Here is a 24,819-nt window from a genome sequence, read left to right on the forward strand (position 1 = left end):
GGTTGGACTCCGCTTCGTCCACGGTGAAAGCCGATCCGGCGATCCACAGCGTGCAGTTGATGTATTTCCTCAGCGACCAGCACAGATCAGCTCCAGGTATGACGAAGCGGATATCGTCCTCTTTTGGAAGGCCAAACAAAGTAGTTTCACTTTCACAACGAAACACACAGCGCCTTCACGACATGGCGGCGGCGGCAACAACAATACTACATCGAGAATAAAAGTTACGCCTTCTTTTTTTGCGTGAACATTTGGGCGGTGTTATGCAAATCTTCCCACATAGTGATGTAGATATGTGGGGGCGTGTTAGAACGAGCCGTTTTAGGTAGGTGTGGCTGACTCTTAACTTTTATAAAGAATATCTCTTTGGATTTGAGACTTTAGTCTTTGCAACTTTACAGATCTTCTTTATGCACCAAGAGCTTGTAACACTCCAAAGAGAAAGGAAAATTTGAAATCGCATCATATGACCCCTTTAAATGATCCACTTTCTCTTCCCTTTTCTTTGACTCTCTCTACCCTTGGCTGAGTGTGGTTATTATCTTTCTCTGGAAACATTTGAATGCTTTGACCCTCACAAATGTTTTACAAGTGCAGATCACGGCTGAACACACCTCAGTACAGCCCAGCTCGAGTAGTTCTGACACCCTCAGCAGAAAGTGTTCAAACACCACTTGGACCGAGCCGTGAGGGAGAACTGTTCCAGAATGGAAGTGAGGCATGAAGGAGCCCTTTTCCAATTTTTCATCAGCGAGAAAATTACCCGTGCAGTTTTCAAGCTTACGTATTTCTCGCTACAGAGGAACTTGCTGTTACAGTTTGTTTTTGAAATGCTCTTGACTGCTGCCCAGTTTATCCTTCCACAGCAGCGTACGTGAAGCAAAAAGCGAATCCTTTCGAATTCCTCTCATCCCTTTGTAAGCGAGATTGCCTCCTTAACAAAAGTTCTCAGTGAAGCCCTACTCGGTCTCCTCACACCATTAAACAAACTTCATTCTGACTTCATTTCCCTGTGGGTGTTGCAATCTGCAGTGCTCCTCTTTGAGACCTAATTTCCCTTTAATTAAATTAGTAAGACTTCCAAAGAAATCCGCCAGAGAGGCCCTGCGGCTGGGTTTCTGTTGTCGGGCAGATAACGGCTGTGAGGGTGTGTCATCTATGGAGATTGATGAAGTAATTGAAACAGTAATTGTCAACATGTTGGCTTTTATCTGTTCTGGGAGCTTACTAAAATAAGAGCGTCTGGTTGGCAGTGCACTTGAAAGGCCCAGTTTTACCAGCAGATCTGTAACCGGTCCTATAACATCACTGAAATGTGTCCACTCTTCAGATAAATACACTCCAGATCATGTGTACACTGCAAAGCAATGTCAAAAAACAAAAAAACTATTCAAATAGGGTAGATAAACATGTTTAAACATTATTACTTATATTATTAATTATAATACATTTTCTCTATTAATTATAAAGTAATATTATACATAACATTAATATTAATATTAAAAATGGCTTTTTTTACAAGTAAAAAGCAAAATTTAAAATGTATATATACTTTAAAATATTACATTTAATTCTAAATTATAAGATCATTTTTAAATGTAACATACTTGACATGAAAATTTATTTCAAAGTAGTATATTAAAAATATTTTAATTTAATGCATATAAAAGTTTAAATTAGTAATGTAAATATTGTTAAAATTGTGAATTATTATGAATTATGAATTATTTTATAAGAAATATATAGAATATATATTAATATATTTATTATATATATATATATATATATGAATTATGAATCATCTTATAATTATTTATATTGAACCATTTTTTAATTTAAGGTATATTTATTTTTATTTTTGTTATCAGTTATGTACACTGAAGTGTTAAATTATTAATGATTTTATATACAAAATCTTAAAATACAATATGTAATATTTTACAGTAAACGGTTTTTAAATTATATTTTTAAATTATGAATCATTAATTATGGAGAAAAGCACCTGCTAACAGTTATGTACATTGGAGTATAACTTTGTACTATATTTCAATGTAGTAAAAGAATAAACATAATAATTCTAAATTATTTTGTATTAAAATATAATTTTTTTATTTATTGAATTTCACATTATTACTTACAATAGAATTATATATATTTTTTAAATTATGAATTGCCTTATATTTATGGAGAAACACATGCTTGCATGAACCATCAGAACTTTATTTCATAAAAAATGTTATCAGTTATGTGCATCATTGGTGTGTTTAATGTTGTGTATGATATTATGTAATTAATATTCACAGCATTATTTTAGTGTTGTGTTACTGATGCTGTTTTGTTTTTGTGCTTTGTCGATATGTTCGTTCTGACCATGGTTTCAGGAAAAGCATCTCATGATGAGATGCCCTCCATTAATCGAACTGCATATGAAAAGTATTTTACAGTACATTTTTACAGTGTATAATTGTGCTTCTTACTGGTCTCATTGAACAGAACGCTTGTCTTGCCTCCTGTCACCCCAGTCTCTAGAATGTTGGATGCTCCCCTTCAGGATACAGACTGTGTATTTTGTCAAGCAGAATCGCATGGCCTTCTTCTCTGATTGAAATCACAGCCTCAGGGCTCTAACACTTTGAGAGCGTTCAGCAGCCACAGTGGGAGAAGATGCAGAAATAGACCTGATGAAACAGCCACCTTTGGACAACAGTGAATTCTTGCTCGGTAAATGGCAGTTTCTTGACCTACATTGATGTGTGCTGTATCAATTTAGCATGCAAGTTTTATATTTAAACACAATTTCATAAGTTAATAAGTTGGCCCAAAGCCATATTTAAAAGCAGATGCCTGGCATAAGTCAACTGTGCTTATGTAGATAATTGTTTCCTGGCTGCATTGTGCCGTCATGCATGGGAGGATGTGTTTTTAAACTCTCAGCCTTAATCAGTCACGCAAGTTAATCAGCTACAGACACACACTGATTGACAGGACTTCATTAACACTGCAAATTTTAATCGGGAAAGCATTCACCAGGATGAAATTTGAAATTCTGTACAGAGCACTTGCCAGACACAGTGACTGTTCCTTTAAGAGATGCTTTGGCTCTCCACCCCCTCACTCTCTGTGTCCCTCACAAGCGCTCAGATTGGGTCTTCAGTGCATTCTGGAGTGTGGTAGGCACCACTTAAGAGTAAATATGCCAAAGGTCTGACCAGACGTCAAGGGTGAACGCGTTGCCACATACAGAACTTCACCTTACAGCAGAACTCTATGAGAATTCTAAGAGCAAAAAGGTAAACGAATCATTAAAAGATTCTTCTAGATCAGTTTGACATTAATTTGTTCTTGTTTCATAAAGTTGTCCTGCATTTGATTTGATTGTAATTACTGTGTAATTGTATTTTTTAATACATTTGGCTTTATGGTTATTATTTATCCTTTTTGTTTACATTTAATGTTTATTACATATAGTGTTTTTTTTATTTTGTATTGTTTATTTTATTTGCATGTAATTGCATGTAATTGTACACATATATTTGGCTTTTATATTATTATTATTATTATTATAAATTGTATTTGTATTATTATAACGTTTGTTGAATAATGTTATTTAATTAGAGTTTAATTAGTGTGTAATCCTATATTTAAATACATTATTATTATTAAGTACATTTAATAATTATTATTATTATTATTATTATTATTTATAACTTATTTTATTATATGATTTTTATTTCATTTTGTGTTATTTAATTTATTTTATTTGAATTTGTAAACACATTGGGCTTTTTAAATTATTATTTTATATTCTATTTTATTTGTGTGTATAATTAAATGCACTTGGATTGTATATATATTTTTTTATTTTTTTTATTGTTGTTTATGTTACTTCATTTTATTTTCATTGGATTTTTAAATTGATCTTTTATTTTATTGTTTTTTGTTTTGACTTCAGATAAAAGTTCAAATAATGGTTCATTTTGACCAAACCAAGCTTGTTGGCTTTAAAACGTGGTTCTGTCTCTGAACTCATCGTCTTGTTGCCTTGTTTGATTACAGCTCCCTTCTCACGGAGACTGAAATATGCTTCAAAGGTAGTGACTGAGAAATTGCTGATACTCAGCACTTTCAGCTTTGATGAATTTGAAAAACAGATTTTTTTCTTTCCTTCATGTCAACGGCCAGAGAGTATGAAGTAAATGACACCTTGTCATTCAGTTCGGAGCTTTGGGAATCACACAACATTTAGCAGCTAAGATCATTCGATTTCCTTCATGTCTGTGCATTGTTTACGCTGGAAAACAGCATAATGTATTGCATCTTTTTGAAGGTAGAAATTACACAGCTCTGGTTTTGCACCCCCAAGAACATATAAAACATCCTATAAATATGTTTATGCCGAGCCGAGAGCTTCATAATAACACACATTCTAAATGCACCACATCTGTCCAACCCTCTAAACTCAATCCCACAAACCCTGCTGGGTCTTCTAGCAAACCAAAGCAAGATGGATTCAGAAAGGTCTGTTCCACTGGAGAGCCAATCCCATGTCCAGTCCCAGGACTGGCATCTGAGGTGCTGGAAATGCGCGTGAAGGAAGGGAGCAAGATAAGGAACCTTTTGGGTTTTGCCATGTCTCGAATTCAAAGTGACGGACACACGCCTCCAACATCGCAGGTTCTGTTCAGTGGGACGGGACGGGCTGTGACCAAAACCATCACCTGTGCGGAGATAATGAAACGGAAAGTACAGGGTTTACACCAGGTGTCAAAGCTCCAGTACAGGACAGTGACTGAGGTGTGGGAGAGCCAGGACAGCAGCCCGGTTCAGATGACCGTACACAGAACTCTTCCTTCCATTTGTATTCTTCTGTCCAAAGAACCGCTGGACCCGCAGGAGCCGGGATACCAGCCTCCAGCCGAAATAAACACTCTCTCAGAGGAAAGCAAATGGCCAGATGGACCACAGGGGGCTGGAAAGCCAGAAAAAAGACCAGCGAGTCCTTGTTCTCATGATCTCCCCAGTCTTAAAAGAGCTGCACTGGGACAGGATAAAATTCCAGCTCTGGAAACAGTGAAAAAATGTTACTATAAAAGGGAGGAATTCATATAAATGTTTTTTGTGTGTATTTATAACTTGCTTAACTGTCATATAATTTAGCCATATCAGGATGCAATACATGTGAATGTATAATCTGAGTGATAAAATGCATGATCAAGTGATTTTTTTTTTATTACTTCATAATAGTCTGTAAATAAATGACAAATAAATAAAATAAAATATAAAAACAAATAATTTATTGTTGGCTATTTCTTACACTCCTTCACTGTTATTTTCCCTGCTCAGTGATTTTCATATTTTCTCTCGTGCTCTTGGTTTTACCATTATAAATTTAGTATGATTGGGATACTATTATAGTTTATAATAATATTTTGTTTTTATTTTTTCCCATTTTAATTTTATTTTTTACAATTTTAGTAATTTTGTTGTGTTTTGTCAATTTTATAATTTTTTTAAGTCTAAAGTGATAATAAATAAAATATTCATTTTCATAGTTACAGTCAAACTTTTTTCATTTTTATGTATATTTTTATTAATTATTTTAGTACATCAGGTTAAAAAGATTTATTTTATTTCAGTTAACTTTAAATTTGCATGAAAAAACGTTTTTTTTTTTTTTATGATTTTAGTTTTAATTTTTATTAACTATAATAATAACCCTATGTTTACTTTATGAAATGTAATACTGCCCCCTGCTGGCAAGAACAACTATTTTGGAAACATGCTTGTTGCTGTATTATCTTTAAATGAAATTCACATTTAGGGTTAGAAGCTAAAAACTATAGCACTTTGGCAACATATTTTTACCGTTAACTTTTCAATAAAAGACGAAAGTCAGACTTTTTAATGTATTTTATCTGAAACTATATTTCAGTAAAATTATATCAACGCTACGATTGCAAAATCTGCATATGTAATGAAACTGAGCTATTTTGATCAAAGTAATTGTATGACAACAGTGACGTAATATTTCTAATGATGGCATATAAATGCCATAAATGATGAGGAACTGCTTGTGTGTTTAAATGGATGCAGTAAATGCAGAATATTGCACCTTCCGTACGTTTTTGTCAGCTCATAGAGAATGACTGTGATTTGTATACAGTACAGAAATTTATCTTTTGTCCTTCATGCTCTTTTATAATCCTCTTTAGCAAACCCTCTCGCTATTCATGACCATGCGCAGCCAGAGTCCACCACACACGGCTTTATTGCCGAGCCAGTGCGCATGCGCAGTCACACGCCAGTCTCGTGTTATCAGGTCGGGTATCTTGACTATCTTGACTATCCTTCAGTCCGTCGAGTTGCGCTTGAGCCCGGTGAGCCGCACTATGTTCAGAGCCGCCCTTCGACTCTCTGTCTCCGGTGCTCGGAGTTTAACAAGGTCACGGCCACAATATACAGGTAAATGCAGAATTTGCCATTAATTATGAAACTGCTGATTGGAAAAACGACAATAAGAGGCAGAGTTAACGGAAACACCTTGAACTTTAGCTTAGCACATAAGCTAACCAAAGCCGCACCGGTGCCTTGCAAGAAAGGTTATACCTTTCAGAAGTTATCACACGCTAAATCGTAATTTGGATAACAGCATTTCCACATGACAGTCGCGTTTTCCCAGTCATTTATGAAGTCCTGTAGATGTTTTCTCACAGTGTCCTTGCAATGACCCGCTAGAGTGAGGCTTCGGCCCAGCGCGAGGAGGAAACGCGACACTCAAACTGAAAGCATCCCAGATTGACACTTTTATTCTGTCAGATTGACATTTCATTGAAACAGCTAGTCTAGTGTGTAAATACGTGGGTTGTGACAGCTTTTCAAACAGCCGGTGTGGTTTACATAAACTCCTCTGTAAGTTAGCAGTTTTGTCATACGGTAAATGAATACGTGCGCCGCAAGGTTGCATGTATGAAGAATGCGCATAAATTCCTATTGCATGAATATAAAGTGTCGCTGTAGCTAATACTATCAGCCAGAATGTTTTCTATGACAGTGCACTGACCTCTATGAAAACCCACACCTCATATGCAAATGTAGTGTCATCAGAATGTACTTCACTTCATGAACGTACAAACATCTAGTTTGCATGTTTTTAATTATACGTCTCGTTTTGGGGATATCAGTTGAACTTTTGTCTGACCTTCTTTAGCTGATAGATAAGCATTAGCCCAAATCATACTGACCCAACGGACCATGTACCAGTCAAACATGGGTCAAACAAGAGCACTGGACCAGTTCCAACTAGAACAAGGCCTGTATGCAAAATGTCACTGCACTATTAAGTGTTTTTCACCATCGCTGAAACATGAAATGATTTTGGATTAGATTTATGGCCCTTTCATGCTTACAGTACTTCCCGGAAGTACTTTGGCTGTGACAATGTTATTATTGTCTGTATGTCGTTTTCTAAGGCTGATAAAGTGAGTAATTTTTGCTAAAAGTCTCTTCTGATTGTCTCTGGTCTTCCTCTTCCACAGCTTCAGTAGCTGCTCGTTCTTATTCCCATGGCAAACAGGAGACAGATGAAGAGTTTGATGCCCGCTGGGTCACTTACTTCAGTAAGCCAGACATTGATGCTTGGGAGCTGAGGAAAGGTGGGTGACGGTGGCGCTTTGACCTTGTTATTGAATCGGCAGCTGTGCATTCGACTGCTGAGCTTGTAAAGTGAGAATTTACTCTCATAAATTTATTTTAGTGGCCATATGTTCTGTTTAAAATCCTCTTGAATCTGAATGCTGCTCTTTAAGATAGCCATATTTCTGAAAGTGAGTTCTAAGTGAATTCAGTAGCAAGCTATAGTGCATTACTGTATCTTCCCTGAAATGTTTTTTGTTGTTTGCTGCCAATTTTTTTTCCTGAAAATTAATATACAATCTTAAATACAATTTTTTTTAAATTATATATACTTTTAAACATTTTACATTTAAAATTATTCATATATATATATATATATATTACTTGCACCATTAGACAACAAAACAAGTTTCCACCAGTAACAGTAGTGTTTCTGTTTGTTTTTAATATTTGCTAACCTGTAAAGCTGGTTTAGTTTGATCCGTTAGTATCACTTCTTCCAAAATTTGTCTGTTTATCTTTAACCTGTAAAATCTTTGGAACAAGGAAGTATGTTTTCGGTTACAAGCTCGAACTGACTGTAGAGTAAATACATGTCTTCTTTTGTTTTGCTTCAGGAATGAACACTTTGATCGGTTACGACTTGGTACCTGAGCCAAAGATCCTGGAGGCAGCCCTGAGAGCCTGTCGGAGGCTAAACGATTTGGCCAGTGCCATCCGCATCCTCGAGGCAGTCAAGGTCAGTAAAACTCTCTGGACAATAGCAGAATATGCCACAGTGGCATTAATTAATTTATGTCTTGAAGCTGCATTATTTAACGTGATTTTTCTGAAATAATTTTTTACTTAAAATTGTTTTACATTTTAATTAGATTTTATTTTATTTTACTCATACTCCTTTATTTATTTATTTTAATTAATTTATTTATTTATTCACACAGGACAAATCTGGCCCACACAAAGAGATCTACCCCTACGTTCTCCAAGAGCTGCAGCCTACCCTCAATGAGCTTGGTATCCCTACACCTGAGGAGCTTGGCATTGACAAAGCATAGATGTCTGCGATTGTGGTGAGTATCAGCATGCAATTTTTAAAAAAAGGACACAATTCAACCTCTAAACAATTGCAAGATGTGTTTCCTTATTTGATTTAACATGTGCATCTTTCCTTTTTACTTACAGAGTCTTCCAGGAGACTGCTGCTCTTGTCTGGACTGAGTAGACCACTGTACTTGAAGTCTTTGCCTCGTGTCATGGTGTTTGTGTTATATTTAATTGGCCTTTATTATGTTATTTTGCTTGTAAAATATTAATGGACCTAATAAAGGGAGATATATCTTTACTCAATCTTGTTGTGTTTTTATCTGATGACTCAGGTTTTGCTTCAAACTTGTATTAACTTGTATTTTTTATAAGGGTTATAATGAATCACAACAGAAAAATCTATCCTCTTAATCTTTCAAAATGGAAAACTATTTCTGTTAAATGTATTGACAACCTAGTGAATTGTTTTATTTGTAATTTAATAATAAAAAATAAAAAAAAACTTTACCTGTGACTGTGCGAGACTTCCGTTTCATTAACTGTATGTAAACAGAATAATAACAGTAACGGACTGTTTTTGCACAGCTAAAATAACTGGGAGCGGCCAACACCGGAAGTCTCGCACATTAAAGGTAACAACTGCTGCGCCCGCTGTTACGTTAAAAACAAGGTGCATAGTAAACCGTTCTTGTTTTTCTGTTCGACACAAGCTATGATTATTTAGTAAATGTTATAGCACTTTTGAACCAGTGGAGGGCGCAGCAGGAATGCCTAAATCATATCAAAAAACATTCAAAAATCTAAACATTTAAAGTTGTGTATGCATAATGAATAAAAAGGTTTTAGGCAAAACGTGTTTTTCCCCATCGTACTATTAATAATTGTTCATTTCCGTTCTTCTATAAACATTGTGGCTAATTTGGGGTCAGAATTTCGAACCTAAAATAAAAAATGGCAGTCTAATAATAGATGCTTGAAACAGCCATGCAAGTGTATGTTAACTCCCATCGGTTTTTGTGCTATAAATATTTTACTTAGCTGCTTGCAAAGGGGAAACGTAAGAACGTAATAACTTGTTGCACAAGCCAGTGGGGCGGGATTTAAATGTGCGGTAATGTGCGGGGGGTTTGGCTCCGGCTGGAGGAGGAAAAGTCGAGGGGACTGTGGGAGTCCCTCAGCGCGCAGTTCGGGAGGTGAGGTCAGGCGTTTCCCCTTTGGCTGGCCCCACTGTCGAGTGTTTTTTTCCCCTCTGCAAACACCGAGAGGTTTATTATCGTTCTATCAGAGGGGATAGTAGGCTACACGTTCGGGTGGATGCACACGTACTCGGTGCGCTGAGCAAAACACGCACGGTGGTCTATCTAGGAAAAGAGTGATGGTGGACAATTCCAGTAGCAGCAAAGCGCAAGTGGTGAGTTCCGTCCTGTTGGCACAGAGCCCTGTTGAATGTATTGATAAGCTACTGTAATATTTAATCAGCAGACATCGAGCGCATAAAATATTGCATGTACGTTTAAGAGTTTTTGATATAAACTCAATGAGTCGGTATTTATTATAATTACATTCGTGTGAATGATCAAGCTATTATATGTAGCGAAAATCCACATTGTACACGTCACGATTTCAAGATTTTTTTTCTGATGATACAACTTGAGCTGTTTATTAGTTGTTAAAGTTCGTGTGCTGCTGGAGTCGAAAAGTCAAAAACATCTCCGTTTGTTTCCGTCAGAACGCGATACTTTGTTGCGTCGTGTGTTCGTTCTCTTTTTTTAACAGCTTAATTGTTTTTGGAAGAGCGCCATACTTTTGGGCAGCCATGATTCGACTGTGAACTGAATGTCTTCTTTTATTGCGCTCACTTATCAAACTGTGCTTTAATTAGTGATAAAGTAACCGCATAAATCGACTGGATTTGGCTAAATATTAATTATTTAACAAAATGTAAAGCGACACGCCGTTTTGGCCGGACATCCGGTCGTTCTACTATCCCGACTGGTCGCCTCTATGGGCGGGGTCAAAGGTAGGTTGGCCTGCTGGGCAATAAGCGAGCCGCGGAATGCGACGTTAATCTTTTTGGGACGTATAAATACTGTTAATACGAATTAAAATTATTGCGAAATTAATTCGAATTCCACCCAGCCATGTCCGTTGTGATGATTTGCTTACACGTATTTGTTTTTCATTTAAATTAAACAAATTTGACTTTCCTCCATGTCGTTTGTACTTATTTATTTACGCGTATTTGTGTTATATTTGTATCTAATTCGAATTGAGTCCATTTGAATATCTCAACCGTGTCGTTTGATTATTTGATTGCGTCGATAATTCGAACTCTAATGCCTTTAAGTTAATGATGTTGGTTTGAATTCAAGTTGCTCAAAAACAGTGTGATTGTTTCGTTTACACATTAATTGTTGTGTTGCGTGAACGTTTAAAAAAACGTAACTTTTGAAATTTAGTTATTAAAATGTTTATTTGTATGTATTTTCAACCAATAATGAAAATTCTGTCAGACATTTCCCACCCTCAAGTTGTTTCAAACCTGTATGAATTTATTTCTTCTGTTTAACACAAAATATGATATTTTGAAGAATGTGAGTAACTAAAGAGTTGCTGGTCCCCACTGACGTCTATAGTATGGGGAAAACGGTCTGGTTACCCACATTCTTCAAAATTCAGCAGAAGAAAGAAATTCATACAGGTTTGGAACAACTTGAGGGCGAGTAAATGATGACACTATTTATATATTTAATTATTTGTTTGTTTTTTGAGGGGTGAACTAGCCCTTTAAATGTTGATCATATTGAACTGTTGTTTTAGTAGAGTATGTTGCACTTTCTTCATCCTAAAATATTTGTTTTTTTAAGTGGAAAAAAAAATGAATTTAGCTTTTAAAAATATGTTTACAGAATTAATTGACTTATTTTCCTCTATCCACAATCCAGCCCAGCTTGTCTCAGGACAGCGGTCTGGCTGGTGCATTTTCTCAGGTGGCTTTCGGAAGTGCGGCTGGAGTCAAACTGGAGGCGGTTATGGAGCAGCTCCAGAGACAACAACAAGTTAAACTGGAGATGGAGCGCAAGGAGAGACACCTCAGGGAAGCCCATATTCTGTACGCCCAGCAGCTGGCTGCACAGCAAGCCATCATGGCCTCCGCCAGAGCTCAGGGCACCCCATTAACCCCTGATTTCTACAGCAAAAACTCCAGAGACAGAGCGCTGAAAGGCGACCAGGGGCCTCAAACTGCCAGGGGGCCCATGAAAACTGGCTCTGACCAAGTACATGAGGAAGACGCTGCTGATGAGATGGACAGAGGAAGAGGGTCCGAGGGGGACGAAGACGACGACGATGAGATGATGGATGGGGAAGACGGTAGCGAAGAAGAGGAAAGCGAAGGCTTGGAGTTCCTCAGGAAGCAAAGTCTTGCGCTTCAGCAAGCGTCTGTCGGAGTTCCTCCGTATACGTTCCCCGTCTATGCCGCATCGCCATCCGCTGCTAAAAAACGTCCCCTGTCGCCGACCACTAAAGTGAAAGACGAACCTGAAGACTCCCTTCCCGACCAACAATCGTTCAGCACACCAAACGGACTGGCTGATTGGAGCCTCGATGACTCATTCAAACAGGTTTGTATCTATATTTCTTTGACTTGTCATTAATCTCAAGAGGTTTCAGTATGTCAGGCATTCGCAGGCATTGTGTTTACTCTCATTATATCACCAATGACCTACAAAAGCAGCAAAACAGCATATTTTCATTTATCTTTGCATGATTTTAGGAGTGCCAGATCATGAGATGAATTGTAGAGAGTCTTTACATGTTCATAAACTGTAGAACCACTAAAACAGACTCATCTCGGCTTACTGAAATGCTATCGGCTCTGAATAGGACATCTAATCCAGTTTTCTCGAGCGCAACAGGAATACGTGTTCTCCCTAAAGTGTACAAAAGAATTGGGTTGGACTTCTACCTCTTTAATAAAAGGGAAGGGTTTAGTGAATGAGCTTTATTGAGTCACTTCATACAGCATTGTTGAGTGTAATTTTAGTCCGGAGATTTTCACAAAATATGTCCAGATCACTCCAAAATAATAAATAAAGAAATATAAATTTTATTTTGCTTTAAGGAAAAGAAACCTATTCTTTACAACCATTAAAGATTTCTGTGTTTTGACATTATTTACTTAAATTAAGCACAATTCCCCATAAATTCTCATTACCATAATGCAAAAAGAATTCTTGTTTTCGTATTATCATTACCTTAACATAAAAACGATATTATATTATTAAATTAAAATGTTCATAAATGATGGTAGTATTTGTTATACTGCCTTTTAATTATGCTTATTTAAATATAGATTTAAAAAAATGAAATCGCAGTAATGAGAATCATAATTAAAACAATGGAAATAGAAAGTGTCAAAAGCCTTATGACAATGAGAATTTGGTGTAAAATGTGCTTAATTGTCCCGAAAATAATTACTAATAAAGTATAATTTTTTTATTCATATTTTTTGAGGTGTGTTTTCATACATTTTTTTTTTACATTATGGAAATGAAAATGTTATATAATTATAAATAATGATAGTATGTTATGCTGCCCTTTAATTTATTTGATTTCTAATTTTTAAAAAAATCTATAAAATGCTAAAACGTCTAATCCATTTTTTTTTTTTTTTTTGAGCACAAGAGGAATTTGCGTTAATCCAAATATGTACAAAAGACTTTGGGCCTCTGTTATTTTTTTTCCCCTTCTGGTTGAGTTCTACTTCTTTTTAAAGCTATTGTCCTCCTCTTCCCTTATTGTCAATAGTCTCCTGCTGTGAGCCAAGCTGTACCCTCAGACATGGTCCTACAACTCAGTCAGTTAATTTATCCATTTATTCATCCCTAGTCTTTAGGGAATTCTGTCCTGACATAAGGCTTTTGTCCCTGGATATCCCTGACGTCTGGCGTTCTGGCAGGCAGCCCAACAGGAGTGCGCTTTCATTCTCTCTTTCTTCCTGCTATCTCACTTTCCTCTGTCATTCCCCCTTCTGCTGGTGTTTCTTGAGAACAAGCTCTTGGCAGTGTGCTGTAATGCTGTCTTGGCCTGTGACCAGAGAGGCACGCTGTCAAGTTGCAATACAAGAGGCAGAATGTTACAGGCGCGTGCTTTTTGGAGAGCTGCCCTGACAGTTCACACGTGGAGATTTCCCACAGTTGAAATAGTCGAAACTGGACAACTGTGCGTGGGACTCTTAAATAAGCATGTTTAAAAGGATTATTAATCCAATATTCAAATTCTGCCATCATTTACTCACCCTCAGGTTGTTCCAAACCTGTATGAACACACAAAAAGACATTTTGAGAGATGTCTTCACTTTTTGTGTCCATACAATGAAAGTCAATGGGGTCCAAAGTTGGACATTGGACATTTGTCAAAAGATCATTTTAATGTTCCACAGAGGAAAGAAAGCCAGGATTCAGGATTGGAACTACATGAGACAACTTCTTCATTCTCATGTTTGGGTGAAGTTATTTTCATAAACGTAATTTCGTCCTTTTAAAAGGCTTGCATCAATCATGATAAGGATGAAGCCGTCTTTCAGAAGACCGTCTCTGTAGGTTTAATGTAGAGAGACATTTCCCTGTAGTGCTGTCATCCATTTTAGTGGTCTGAGCTCTTTGTTTGCTCAGCTGTGCTTGAGTGATCGATCAATCAGGGAAAAATGGATTGCTCTAATTTCATACGCACACTCTTATGGCTTCCTTCAGCCCTTGATATTTGCATGCTTTCAATCAAAGCCCATTTACCCTACTTACATTGAATAATACAACATTGATATATATATATACCGAAAGCCCCATTTAGCAGTGCATCCATTTAATTCCGTGTTTCTTTGATGTTATGACTGTGTTTTTATGCAAAACATCCAACATGGTTTTATTGAGGGTTACTGATAACAAACACGTTCAAGCGGTTTTATTTGCGGTAGATCAGTAACAACAAGCACAAGTCGGTAAAAGTATAGTGATGTTTGGGAAGGTTGTATGTTGACAGGCCGGTCTGTGATGTTTTCATCACACCCATGTCATTATATATGTATTTATAGAGGGTAATGGTCTGAGGGCTTGTATACTGCTTTTCAAATATAGGCTTGTCCACGTGTATACGAGACAATAGGAGATTCAGTGCTGTGAAAAGGCTGACGGTTGGACTTCTACCTCATTACTAAGAGGGAAGAGTTTAGTGAATGAGCTTTATAGAGTCACTTCATGGTGGTGAGTGCATTTTAGGGGGGTGATTTTCACAAAAACAAATTGTCAAGAAAATGTCCAGGATCCTTCAAAAATCAAAAGGAAAACTAGAAGATTATATATTGCTTTATTAAAATAAAGCCTGCCTTTACAAGTCTTTAGATAGTAAAACCTTGTAATTTAAAAGAAATAATAATTTATACAACCAAATTGAATGCATGGAACTGAAGTCATTTTTTTATTGAAATAATATACTTTAGTTACTTTAATTACTGAATCTGTTTCACGTTTTGTTTATTTAATTAGATTTTTATTTAGTATTTTTGGTTGAATTTTAATGCACAAACAGCAAAAACAGACTTCTTTAATAAGCAAGGTTTTACAGCTTGAGGGGCTTCAATCCCACCCCCGCCCTCTTTTTTTTTTTTTTTTTTTTTCCCCCCAGGGCGACAGATGATTCGCTTCCTGAAGGAAATGAAATCTGATGAAAATCTTTTTTTGGTCCCACCCGTCTTTATTTCTGTCCTTTAGTATTTAATGATGCTCTCTGTGGTAACAGTATCAGATTGCAGGGTGGGGGGGATGTGAAGAGACTGGTTTGATGGCACTGACTACACAAAAGAGAACAGATGCCACAAATGGCATTTTTAAATGAGGGTTGGGGGTTGTCTTTTTGAAGCTTTTCACACTTAAATGGATAAGCCTCAGTCAATCAGTAAACACCTTTGGTAAAAGCACAGTAGTCGGGTGTAAAGTTGGCGGCAGTGTTTACTCATAATCTTAGTGAACGGGGGAATTAATTGGCAGTTTGCAGATAAAAAAAGTTCACCCCAGCTTTGTTTAGAATCTCCAAGGGATAGGACTTTCAGGTTTTTCAGGGAGGCCTATGGATGGAGATGTTTGGTTTGGGGATGTTATGATCGTTATTTGTATTTCCTGTGCTTGAAAAGTTGAGTTTTATTGTTGCTGATTTGCTTTTCGTTTTTACTAGCATTGAATTCAGTAAATCATCTCCCAAGTCAATGAGGAGGTCAAATGGCTGCCATTAAACTTTTCATTGAACAAATGGCTGAGGCCAGTCCAGATAGCTTGGCGCCCTTTAAACCTAGCGTATTTAGTGGTAGCTGACACAATGCCCTTTTTAGGGAGCTCGGCATGGTAATCTAGTGTGATTAATGGAGTTTTAATCAGGCTCAGTTGACGTCGAAGCACGCATGTGCCTTGAGTTACAGCCTCCCATTTGGCGAGTATGATGACCATATCAAAGGCATCGGGTCAATAGAAACACCCCCGCTACTTTGATTCTGCATTTGTCAGGAGAAATATATGGCGGCAATTAGTAAAATCTTTAAACCAAGTACCTGTTTATTATTTTAGGGGCCAAATATTCATTCTAAGTCTTACTTTGAAACCTCCGGTCGCATTTTTGCCACACTCTTTAAAAATAAAGGTTCTTTTTTTGGCATTGATGGTTCCATGAAGAATCTTTAACATCCATACATTATTAAAAAATAGTTTCCAAAAATGTGTTTTCACAGCGAGTGAACAGTGAACAGTTCTTTTCTTAGTGTGAAGGACATTTTATTAATCTAAATAACTTTTTTCCACTATAAAGAGCCTTTTGTGCAGTGGAAAGATTCCTTGAATGATAATGCCAATAAAGAACTTTTATTTTTAATAGTGTTGAATCCTTCCATTGCGCAAAAGGTTCTTTATAGTGGAAAAAGGTTACTTGGGTGTTTAAATTGGGTGTAAAAAAAAAAAAAGGTTCTTTTAAAAAAAAAAAAAGGTTCTTTGGAGAATCAAAAATTGTTCTTCTATGGCTGTGAAAACCTTTATTTTTAGGAGTGTACCCAACATGGATTGGGTTATATTGTCGTCTTCACGGTTGCTATGGCAAAAGTGATGTGTACGAATAAACAAAAAGGCAAAAGTGCTTTAGATCGCAGACTCTTGATGTTCTCCCTTCCCCCAAAAGTGCTTTTTTCTGAACGAACAACAGGAAATTTGTCCTTGGGTTTGGGAACAATCTTGTTTTGTCGAACTCTGTTGTATTATTTAACTGTCAGCGTCACCTTGACAAGATTTCACCCCCCACGCCAACAATACAGCCCAGCCGGTAGCAATCAATTCTTATTATATCAGGGATTGCTGTCGCAGTGGAATGATTTTCCATATAAATTATCAATGACCCGACGGCCTCACACTTGTACGTTCGCTTCAAATGTTAGCACGACATCTGGTGCGTATTATTAGCACGGCGTAGCTTGCTTCTCTTGCGCGTTACGGGCATTAATGCGCTCGCGAGGTCTGTCAATCTCTATCTGGTAGTTTTGACAGCTCTTGGTGGTCCATCTTGATGGAGAAGTTTCAGTCGGACGACCCTCCTGGGTCCTGTGATGATGTGATCACTGGCGTCAGCTCAAAGTGTAGCCCATCTGTGCGATAGATCAGCGCCGATTCAATTAGCAATGGTCTTTGCTCTTAAGAATATCATCTCGACAGGCTGATTCCATGATAAAACATTGTTTATTTGAATTGCAAGCTGTCAGATGGATGCTTTATAGCCTTGTTTTGGTGCCATTCCGCCCTTCCCGTTTTCAGCGCAGTGTGAACTATCTGGTCGGGTGGTAACTCTAACCCTTGAATAGGAGGCATTTGATAGTAAAAATCTTTAAAGGCCAGAGGCAAGAATGTGAGGTTGGTGAGGGGCTGGCGTCTGCGTCTAGTTTGTCCAGCCCCACCCAAAGGAAACATTCCAAGTGGAATTAGAGTTTCTTTTCTTCAAATGGCGAGAATTCCCATTAGGGGCCTGTGCATAAAGGGAGAATAGAGGGAGTGTCTTCGTCACAGCCGTCCTATGATTTGTGACCGTTTCTAGTCCATTTCACCAAATGTAACCGAAGTAAGTAATGGAGTGGGGAATGGTAATCAACCAGAAAAGTATATGGGGAAGGGAAGGGGGTGTTTTCTTATTTGTCTGTCCATTTCCTTTCCCTCTTAACAAGTATAGAATGTTTGTCCCCAACCTCCTCAAAACCTGTCCCAACTCGCTGGAGATGTTTGCAGCCTTCGTTTTACCAAAAGCAGCTTAGGGCTTTATAATCACACAGTATCTATTTATCAATGTCACTAGAATGTGGAATTTCAAGCACACCTAGGAAGAAATCAAGTGCTAAAAAAATGCATACGTCACATAACCCAGTGGGGTTGAAAGTAATGTTGTTGTGTCATCAATAAAAACATGTTTATATTGGCTAAAAGTACATTTTGTGCTATGAATAATCTAGTTATTTTTTATATCCGTATTTCTGTTTTTCCCCCGTATATTTCTTTATTTTTATTAGCTATTGTTATCCATTTTATTATTATTACTTGAGCATAACCGTTTTTTATTTATTTATTATTTTGGTCAAATTGTTTCTGGTTTTCAAATAACTTTTTTGGAAAAAGTGGACTGCACTTGTTAGTCCAGTTTGACTACATTAATGAATGTGCTTTACAGAGGTAGACAGGATGCAAGAATGGCAAGGTATTATAAACAGGACATCATCATCAGGAATATCATCATGCTCTGAATCCTGTAAGGCCCCAAATTTCATTCTTGAGGGATTATTGGCATTTTAAAATTCTTAAATTTAGTAGAAAAGCCGCCCAGGACAGGGGAACTTTTGGGATCTGCCCTCCTTCAGTTTCATCCTTTCCAAACTTTCCGATACTGAGATAGGGCCATGGTGGACTGAGATGTTCACACCGGTGTCTATTTGTTTGAAAGACTATCTGTTTTCTCATGTAGCACCCAGTCAGGACAAAGATAATGGATGTGAACTCTGCCTCAGGCCTTTGCAGGATGTTTAAGGATTTGGACAAGTAGTTACAGGCCCTGGCTTTGGGCCTTTTGTCTCTCTTTCGGCTCTTCTTAACTATGTGCCATTTGTATTGTTCAAAGGGCTATATCAACCAATAAGGCCTAATAAAGCTACTTTGTGTTTTTTTTTTTTACTTTTGTAGTAAACTTTACTGTTTTTTTTTCTTCTTCTTCTTTTTTTTTTTGATACAGTTGTACAGGCTGCACATTTTACAGACTTTTTCCCACAGTGGACTTCCCATGTCATCTTATTGTGGGATACTGGACAGCCACACACCTTCAAATATCACTTAGTGTTGTTCGGCATACAACCATGAATTGCTCTTAATGGATCCATTACAAATTCCCAGGGATAAAAGTCCCCAATCTACTCCCACCCCCACCTCTCCAGCCTCGATCGCTCCTGGCACAGCAAGGAGCCGAATAAGTGAAACTGTGACTTTTGGCAGTGGAGACCCAATTATTTGATTTGGATTAAAGATCCAGGCCATACCCCATGGTGCTGTTCAGTGCTGTCGCCTGTGGAGCAGCTGCAGCGCTGTTGAAAATCTAATGGGCGTGTGGCACTTGGACAAGTTTAATTGATCTTTCTTTTTGTCTTTATGTAATATGGTTATTGTAAAATAGTGATGGGCGGAATGTAGGGCTGAACGATTTTGGAAAATCTAATTGCAATTTTTATTGTATTTTTTTTACCAATATTGCGATCGTGATTTAATATGCGATTTTTTTTTTTTTAAAGCTCGTTATGTTCTGTATTATTCAACAAAGACCATGCAGTGGTTCTCAAGCTTTTTTGGTCGCGACCCCCTTTAAACCTATAAGAAAATCTGAAAAAGAAAATCCACCTCAGACTACCAAATAATTTCTTTAAACATTATGAAAAATTAATGCTTTTTTTAATTTAAAAAACCTACAGGGAAAAAAACACCTGCATCACTTGAAACATTGAAAAATAGCATAGAGAGAATTTAAAGTAAAAAAAATACATTTTTTACATACTGTATTATTGTTTCTCCTCTATGCCCCGCCTTTTTTCGATTTTTACAAAGCTCATCGGTCTGAAAAGCGAGGTGTGCGCAGATTGGCCAGCTATCCAGTGCGTTGTGATTGGCTGAATACCTCAAGCGTGTGATGGAGCCTGGGTCTGTGCGACTTCATCTATGGCTTTTCTCTTCCCTTTCACAACCCGATCTATCTCCCATTCTAAGTTACGTCCTTTGGCTGTTTACGATTTTATTTATTTTCTTTTTCTGCTGATGGAGTACGTTTGAAGTACGTTCATTATATACGCTTTCAAATATTTCCACGTGTAACGTTAGCATGCCAGGGTTGCCAGGTTTTCACAACAAAACCCGCCTAATTGCTACTGAAAACTAACTGTCCGCAACAAACAATGTTGATCTGCCGTGGTACAAGTCCTTGTGGAGATTGAAAGAATGCCATCATCTCCTGTTCCGTTGTTGTCTCCTTTTTGTAGTTTTAAATAATGATTTAATGATTTGATATTTATTTGCCGCCGTCACGGCTATAATGCTTCTCCGACGAGCCGTTTCTTCTTCAGCTTTTGCCATGGTACTGCGGGTTACACCAGCAACATGCCCGTGGACAGAACTGACTAGCGGTTTGCATGTGTACTGCACGTTGACGCAGACAACGACGCAGAAGTATAAATGAAAACTGATGCATAGCCTACGGCGTAAAGGCTACCGCGTAGGTCCGACGCAGAAGTATAAATCAGCCTTTACTTTCGCGTGTCACGTGACCGAGTGTAATCGCAGCCTCTGCGATTGAAAAATCGCGTTTTGTCATATCGCGATATTATCGCAAATGCAATTAATCGTTCAGCCCTAGCGGAATGGCAAAAATCTTATATTCTTATATCACAGTAGTAGTATGTAGTAATTTTTTGCTGAGAACTGCCTGTACCTTTTTCTGTACCTCTGTCTTTTCTGTTTGTTTGTTTGTTTGTTTCATTTATTTATTAATTTATTTTTATTTAGAACTTGATTGTATTCTTTTTAAAATGTATTTCTCTGATTTTATTTATTTATTTTTATTTTATTTATTTTTTTGCATTTTTTATTTTGAGAACTTGCCTCTATCTTTTTTGTTCTTATTTTTGTTTTATTTATTTATTTTTATTGTTTGGGGAATTTCTTTGATTTTGTTTTTCATGTCTTTTTTTGTCTTGTTTTTTTAATGATTTCTTTTTGTTTTGACCTTGAGTACCTCTATCTTTTCTTTTTATTTATTTATTTATTCATTCATTCATTTATTGTTCTTTTGTTTTGGTTCAGTTTTTGTTTTTATATGGGTAACTTGAGTGTATCGGTCTTTATTTTTACCATTTCTTTCTTTTTTTATTCTGTTTTTTTTCAGTTAATTTGTATGATTTGATATTTTGCAATGTTACTTAGTGACTGTAAATGACCTATATTTACGTTAAATGCATGTGACTCATCAAAACGAAATTGCTCCCAACAAAGCTATAATCAACAAGGCTATCTACACTGAAAGTGTGGTCTGTTGCACCATTTGAAGTGTAGGCTGTCATTTTATTTTTTTGTGTCCTTATATATTTGCACCACAGATTTACAGTATAGCAGAATCTGTTTTTATATGGGTAACTTGAGTGTATCGGTCTTTATTTTTACCATTTATTTCTTTTTTTTTATTCTGTTTTTTTTTTCAGTTCATTTGTATGATTTGATATTTTGCAATGTTACTTAGTGACTGTAAATGACCTATATTTATGTTAAATGCATGTGACTCATCAAAACGAAATTGCTCCCAACAAAGCTATAATCAACAAGGCTATCTACACTGAAAGTGTGGTCTGTTGCACCATTTGAAGTGTAGGCTGTCATTTTATTTTTTTGTGTCCTTATATATTTGCACCACAGATTTACAGTATAGCAGAATCTTTACATTGTCATACCGCCCAACCCTGTTGTAAAAGAATGCTTTAAGAAGAAATCAAACAACTTAAGTGCCTCAACTGAATAGTGACTCATGGTGAGTGCTGATGACACATCTGTCCCACACAGCATGATCTCTAACTTATCAAAATGCAATTACCACCCATTCCTATCAGCATACTGGTATATTTGCATTAACACCCAAAGAGGTCTGCTTGATAGGGGAGGTTACTGTTTCATCTCAGTTGAACAATCCTATCTAAGTGTTGATAGCACTTCGGGAAGCCCACCCTGTTATAGCATTACTGCCTGTTGACTTAATGTCTCTGGTTTCTCAATGATAGATTATATTCACATTAGAAGATCTCCGTTTGCGCCCTTTTGCTAGGATATATCACTTATCTAGTAGACTCATGCTGTGGTTTCCACCCGTACTGATGTTTTTCACTAAAATAATATTTTTCATGAGCTACACTTAAAAATAAAGGTTCTTTATTGGTGTCGATGGTTCTATGAAGAACCTTCAACATCTGTGGAACCCTTTCTTTGCACAAAAGGTTCTTTATACTGGAAAAAGCTTCTTTAGATTTTTAGAATGTTCTTCACACTAAAAAAAAATTTCTTTTAAGAACTGTTCACTCAAAGGTTCTTTGAGGATCTAAAAATCACTTTTGGAACCTTCATTTGTAAGAGTATAGAGTTTTGTGTCCATCCTTTTTTCACTCCATATTAGATGTGTGCCAGTTTATATTAGATAATATTGGATGTTTCTGCATGCTTATTATTTAGATTACTTTTGCCATCATCTAACTCTGTTATTCTTTAAAATCACTGATAAAGATTACAGTTAACAGCGTTATTAAATTAACACTGTTAATTGTAATATTTAGTAAATGTATTTATACATACAATTTTATATTTATTTCATTTTAAATGCTATTTTTTGTTTCTTTTTAAAATGGTATGCAATTTAATATCAGTCATCGCTGTCTTACAAATGTTTTGGTATCACCTGTATTTTAGATGTATTTCAGTAGTTTTTTTATCGGACTATTGAATATTTAATTGTTCATTCTCATTTTCTCTATATTTAGATTTAAAATTGATCATTAAAACACTAATAATTATTTAATATTTATCTTTAGCAAATCTCAAAATGACTTTTTTTCATATCATATATGTTGTGATGCCTATATTGACTTTTGCATTTATTTTCTAATGTTTTTTTTTTTTTAGACCAAATTGTATAGAATTTTTAATATTGGCCTGTATTGGTTTTTGGTCATAACATGAAAATAATAATCAGCCAGAAATTTTCTAAAGTTTGCATATGGTACATTTGTACTTTCCTTGTAGCTTCTGTCCACTGTCACCCAGTTTTCAGCTCCGTACCCCTTCTTGTTCACACAAGACCGACCCTTGGAGTTCAAAGGTTAGCGTTAAGGAACGCCTTCCTGACATGCAGACAGGAGCCTGTTTGTGCATCTTGACTCCCGACACCCAATAACTCACTTTCTGTCCTTTCAAACAGTGGCCCCCAATGTCATCCTCTTCTGTCACGTTGTTTTGCTAATTGTTTTTCTCTCTTTTCTCGTAGAATGGAAATTCAAGTTGGAATGAGGAAGGCGAGGGTGGGAGAAGCCGAGGAGAGGCCTCCAGAGACTTTGCCAAGGTAAACATTGTTTCTGAGCAATGGTCATTTAGTCATTACACACTTTGTCAGTGACACACAAACACAGTTTTGCTCAGTTATTTAACTTTATAGTAGCATGTAGAGGAAACACTTTTTATAGATTAGGGCTGTTAGTTTTTCATCACAATTAATGTACGCATTCAGTTCATATTTAAAGAAAGAAAATGAAATATACAATTATTGGGCTCTAACATTTTTGTCTGACAGATTACAGAACATGTACACTAATGTTCAAACCTTTAGGGTCTGTAAGGGGTGTTTTTTTTATTGTATTTTTTTTATGTCTCTTATGTTAACCACAGCTGCATTTGTTTGATCAAAAATACAGTAAAAACCGTAATATTGTGAATTATTATTACAATTTATTACAATTACAAATAAATTTTTTCTATTTTAATATATTTTACAATATACTTTATTCCTGTGATGTAAAGCTGAATTTTCAGCATCATTACTGCATTCTTCAGAGTCATATGATCCTTCAGAAATCATTTTAATATGATGATTTGATGCTCAAGAAACATTTCTGATTATTATCAATGCTGAAAACGGTTGTGCTTAATATTTTTGTAGAAAACATAGTACGTATTTTTAGGATTTTTTTTTATTCGAAAGTTCAGATTATATTAGAAAGATGGTATTTAATTTACTTTATCTGAAGTTTCCAGTGAAAAATAAAATAAATTTAAAAAAAAATTTAATGGTCAAATTTAATGATCCATTAACAAATTAACAGTATTATATACTTATTTAATCACATACTGTACATTAACAAATTGACAGCCCTTATTTGATATATATCAATTAGTGCTGTCAAAACGATTAATCGCGATTAATCGCATCCAAAATAAAAGTTTTTGTTTACATAATACATGTGCATCTCAATAAATTAGAATGTCGTGGAAAAGTTCATTGCATGTGTTTTTATATATACATAATAAATATGCAAAGTGTACACACACATATTATGTAAACAAAAACTTTTATTTTGGATGCAATCAATCGCGATTAATCATTTGACAGCACTAACATTAATATATTAAATTCTGTATTTTATTGAGCAAACAAGGACTTTTGTTCAACCTTAAGAACAGTAGCTTTATGTATACAAAGAAATTGACATAAAGAAGTTTCCAAAAGGATGTTACAATGATTAACTAATTAATTGTTAATCACAATTATTCTTTCAGCTTTATGAACTGGACAACGACCCACAACGGAAGGAGTTCCTCGATGACCTCTTTGCATACATGCAGAAACGAGGTAGGACAGGCTCTATTAATCCTATTTCAAACATTAATTTCCTCCCAAAGGGACCTACATCTTGTCTTATCTGTAGGAATAATTGAATCCACTTTAGCGTCACTCTTTGGTGATGAGCGATTTAATCGGACACCTACACCTAGCGTGGAGACGGCCCCCTTA

General features: G+C 36.2%; 3 protein-coding genes across 3 annotated transcripts; all 3 read left to right on the forward strand.

Annotated features, from left to right (window-relative positions):
* Positions 1-4,073: 4,073 nt before the first annotated feature.
* On the forward strand, positions 4,074-5,109 carry LOC107716637 (ribonuclease P protein subunit p25-like protein). Its single transcript, XM_016523129.1, has 2 exons — positions 4,074-4,091; positions 4,183-5,109. Exon 2 carries the CDS (start codon positions 4,387-4,389, stop codon positions 5,107-5,109), a length of 723 nt encoding a protein of 240 aa, XP_016378615.1. The 5' UTR covers positions 4,074-4,091; positions 4,183-4,386.
* A 1,175-nt stretch (positions 5,110-6,284) lies between these two features.
* Positions 6,285-8,974, forward strand: LOC107716663 (cytochrome c oxidase subunit 5A, mitochondrial-like). Its single transcript, XM_016523166.1, has 5 exons — positions 6,285-6,462; positions 7,536-7,652; positions 8,250-8,371; positions 8,574-8,702; positions 8,815-8,974. Exons 1-4 carry the CDS (start codon positions 6,390-6,392, stop codon positions 8,685-8,687), a joined length of 426 nt encoding a protein of 141 aa, XP_016378652.1. The 5' UTR covers positions 6,285-6,389; the 3' UTR covers positions 8,688-8,702; positions 8,815-8,974.
* An 828-nt stretch (positions 8,975-9,802) lies between these two features.
* LOC107716638 (AT-rich interactive domain-containing protein 3B-like) lies at positions 9,803-24,657 on the forward strand (the record flags this gene model as incomplete). The annotated part of the gene is made up of 4 exons (XM_016523131.1): positions 9,803-10,087; positions 11,622-12,299; positions 23,299-23,373; positions 24,585-24,657. Coding segments are annotated over exons 1-4 (862 nt in total), but the record flags the coding sequence as incomplete, so codon positions are not given.
* Positions 24,658-24,819: the final 162 nt, after the last annotated feature.

Source organism: Sinocyclocheilus rhinocerous, unplaced genomic scaffold (assembly GCF_001515625.1).
Source record: "Sinocyclocheilus rhinocerous isolate Xijiao unplaced genomic scaffold, SAMN03320098_v1.1 scaffold1201, whole genome shotgun sequence".
Taxonomy (NCBI): Eukaryota; Metazoa; Chordata; class Actinopteri; order Cypriniformes; family Cyprinidae; genus Sinocyclocheilus; species Sinocyclocheilus rhinocerous.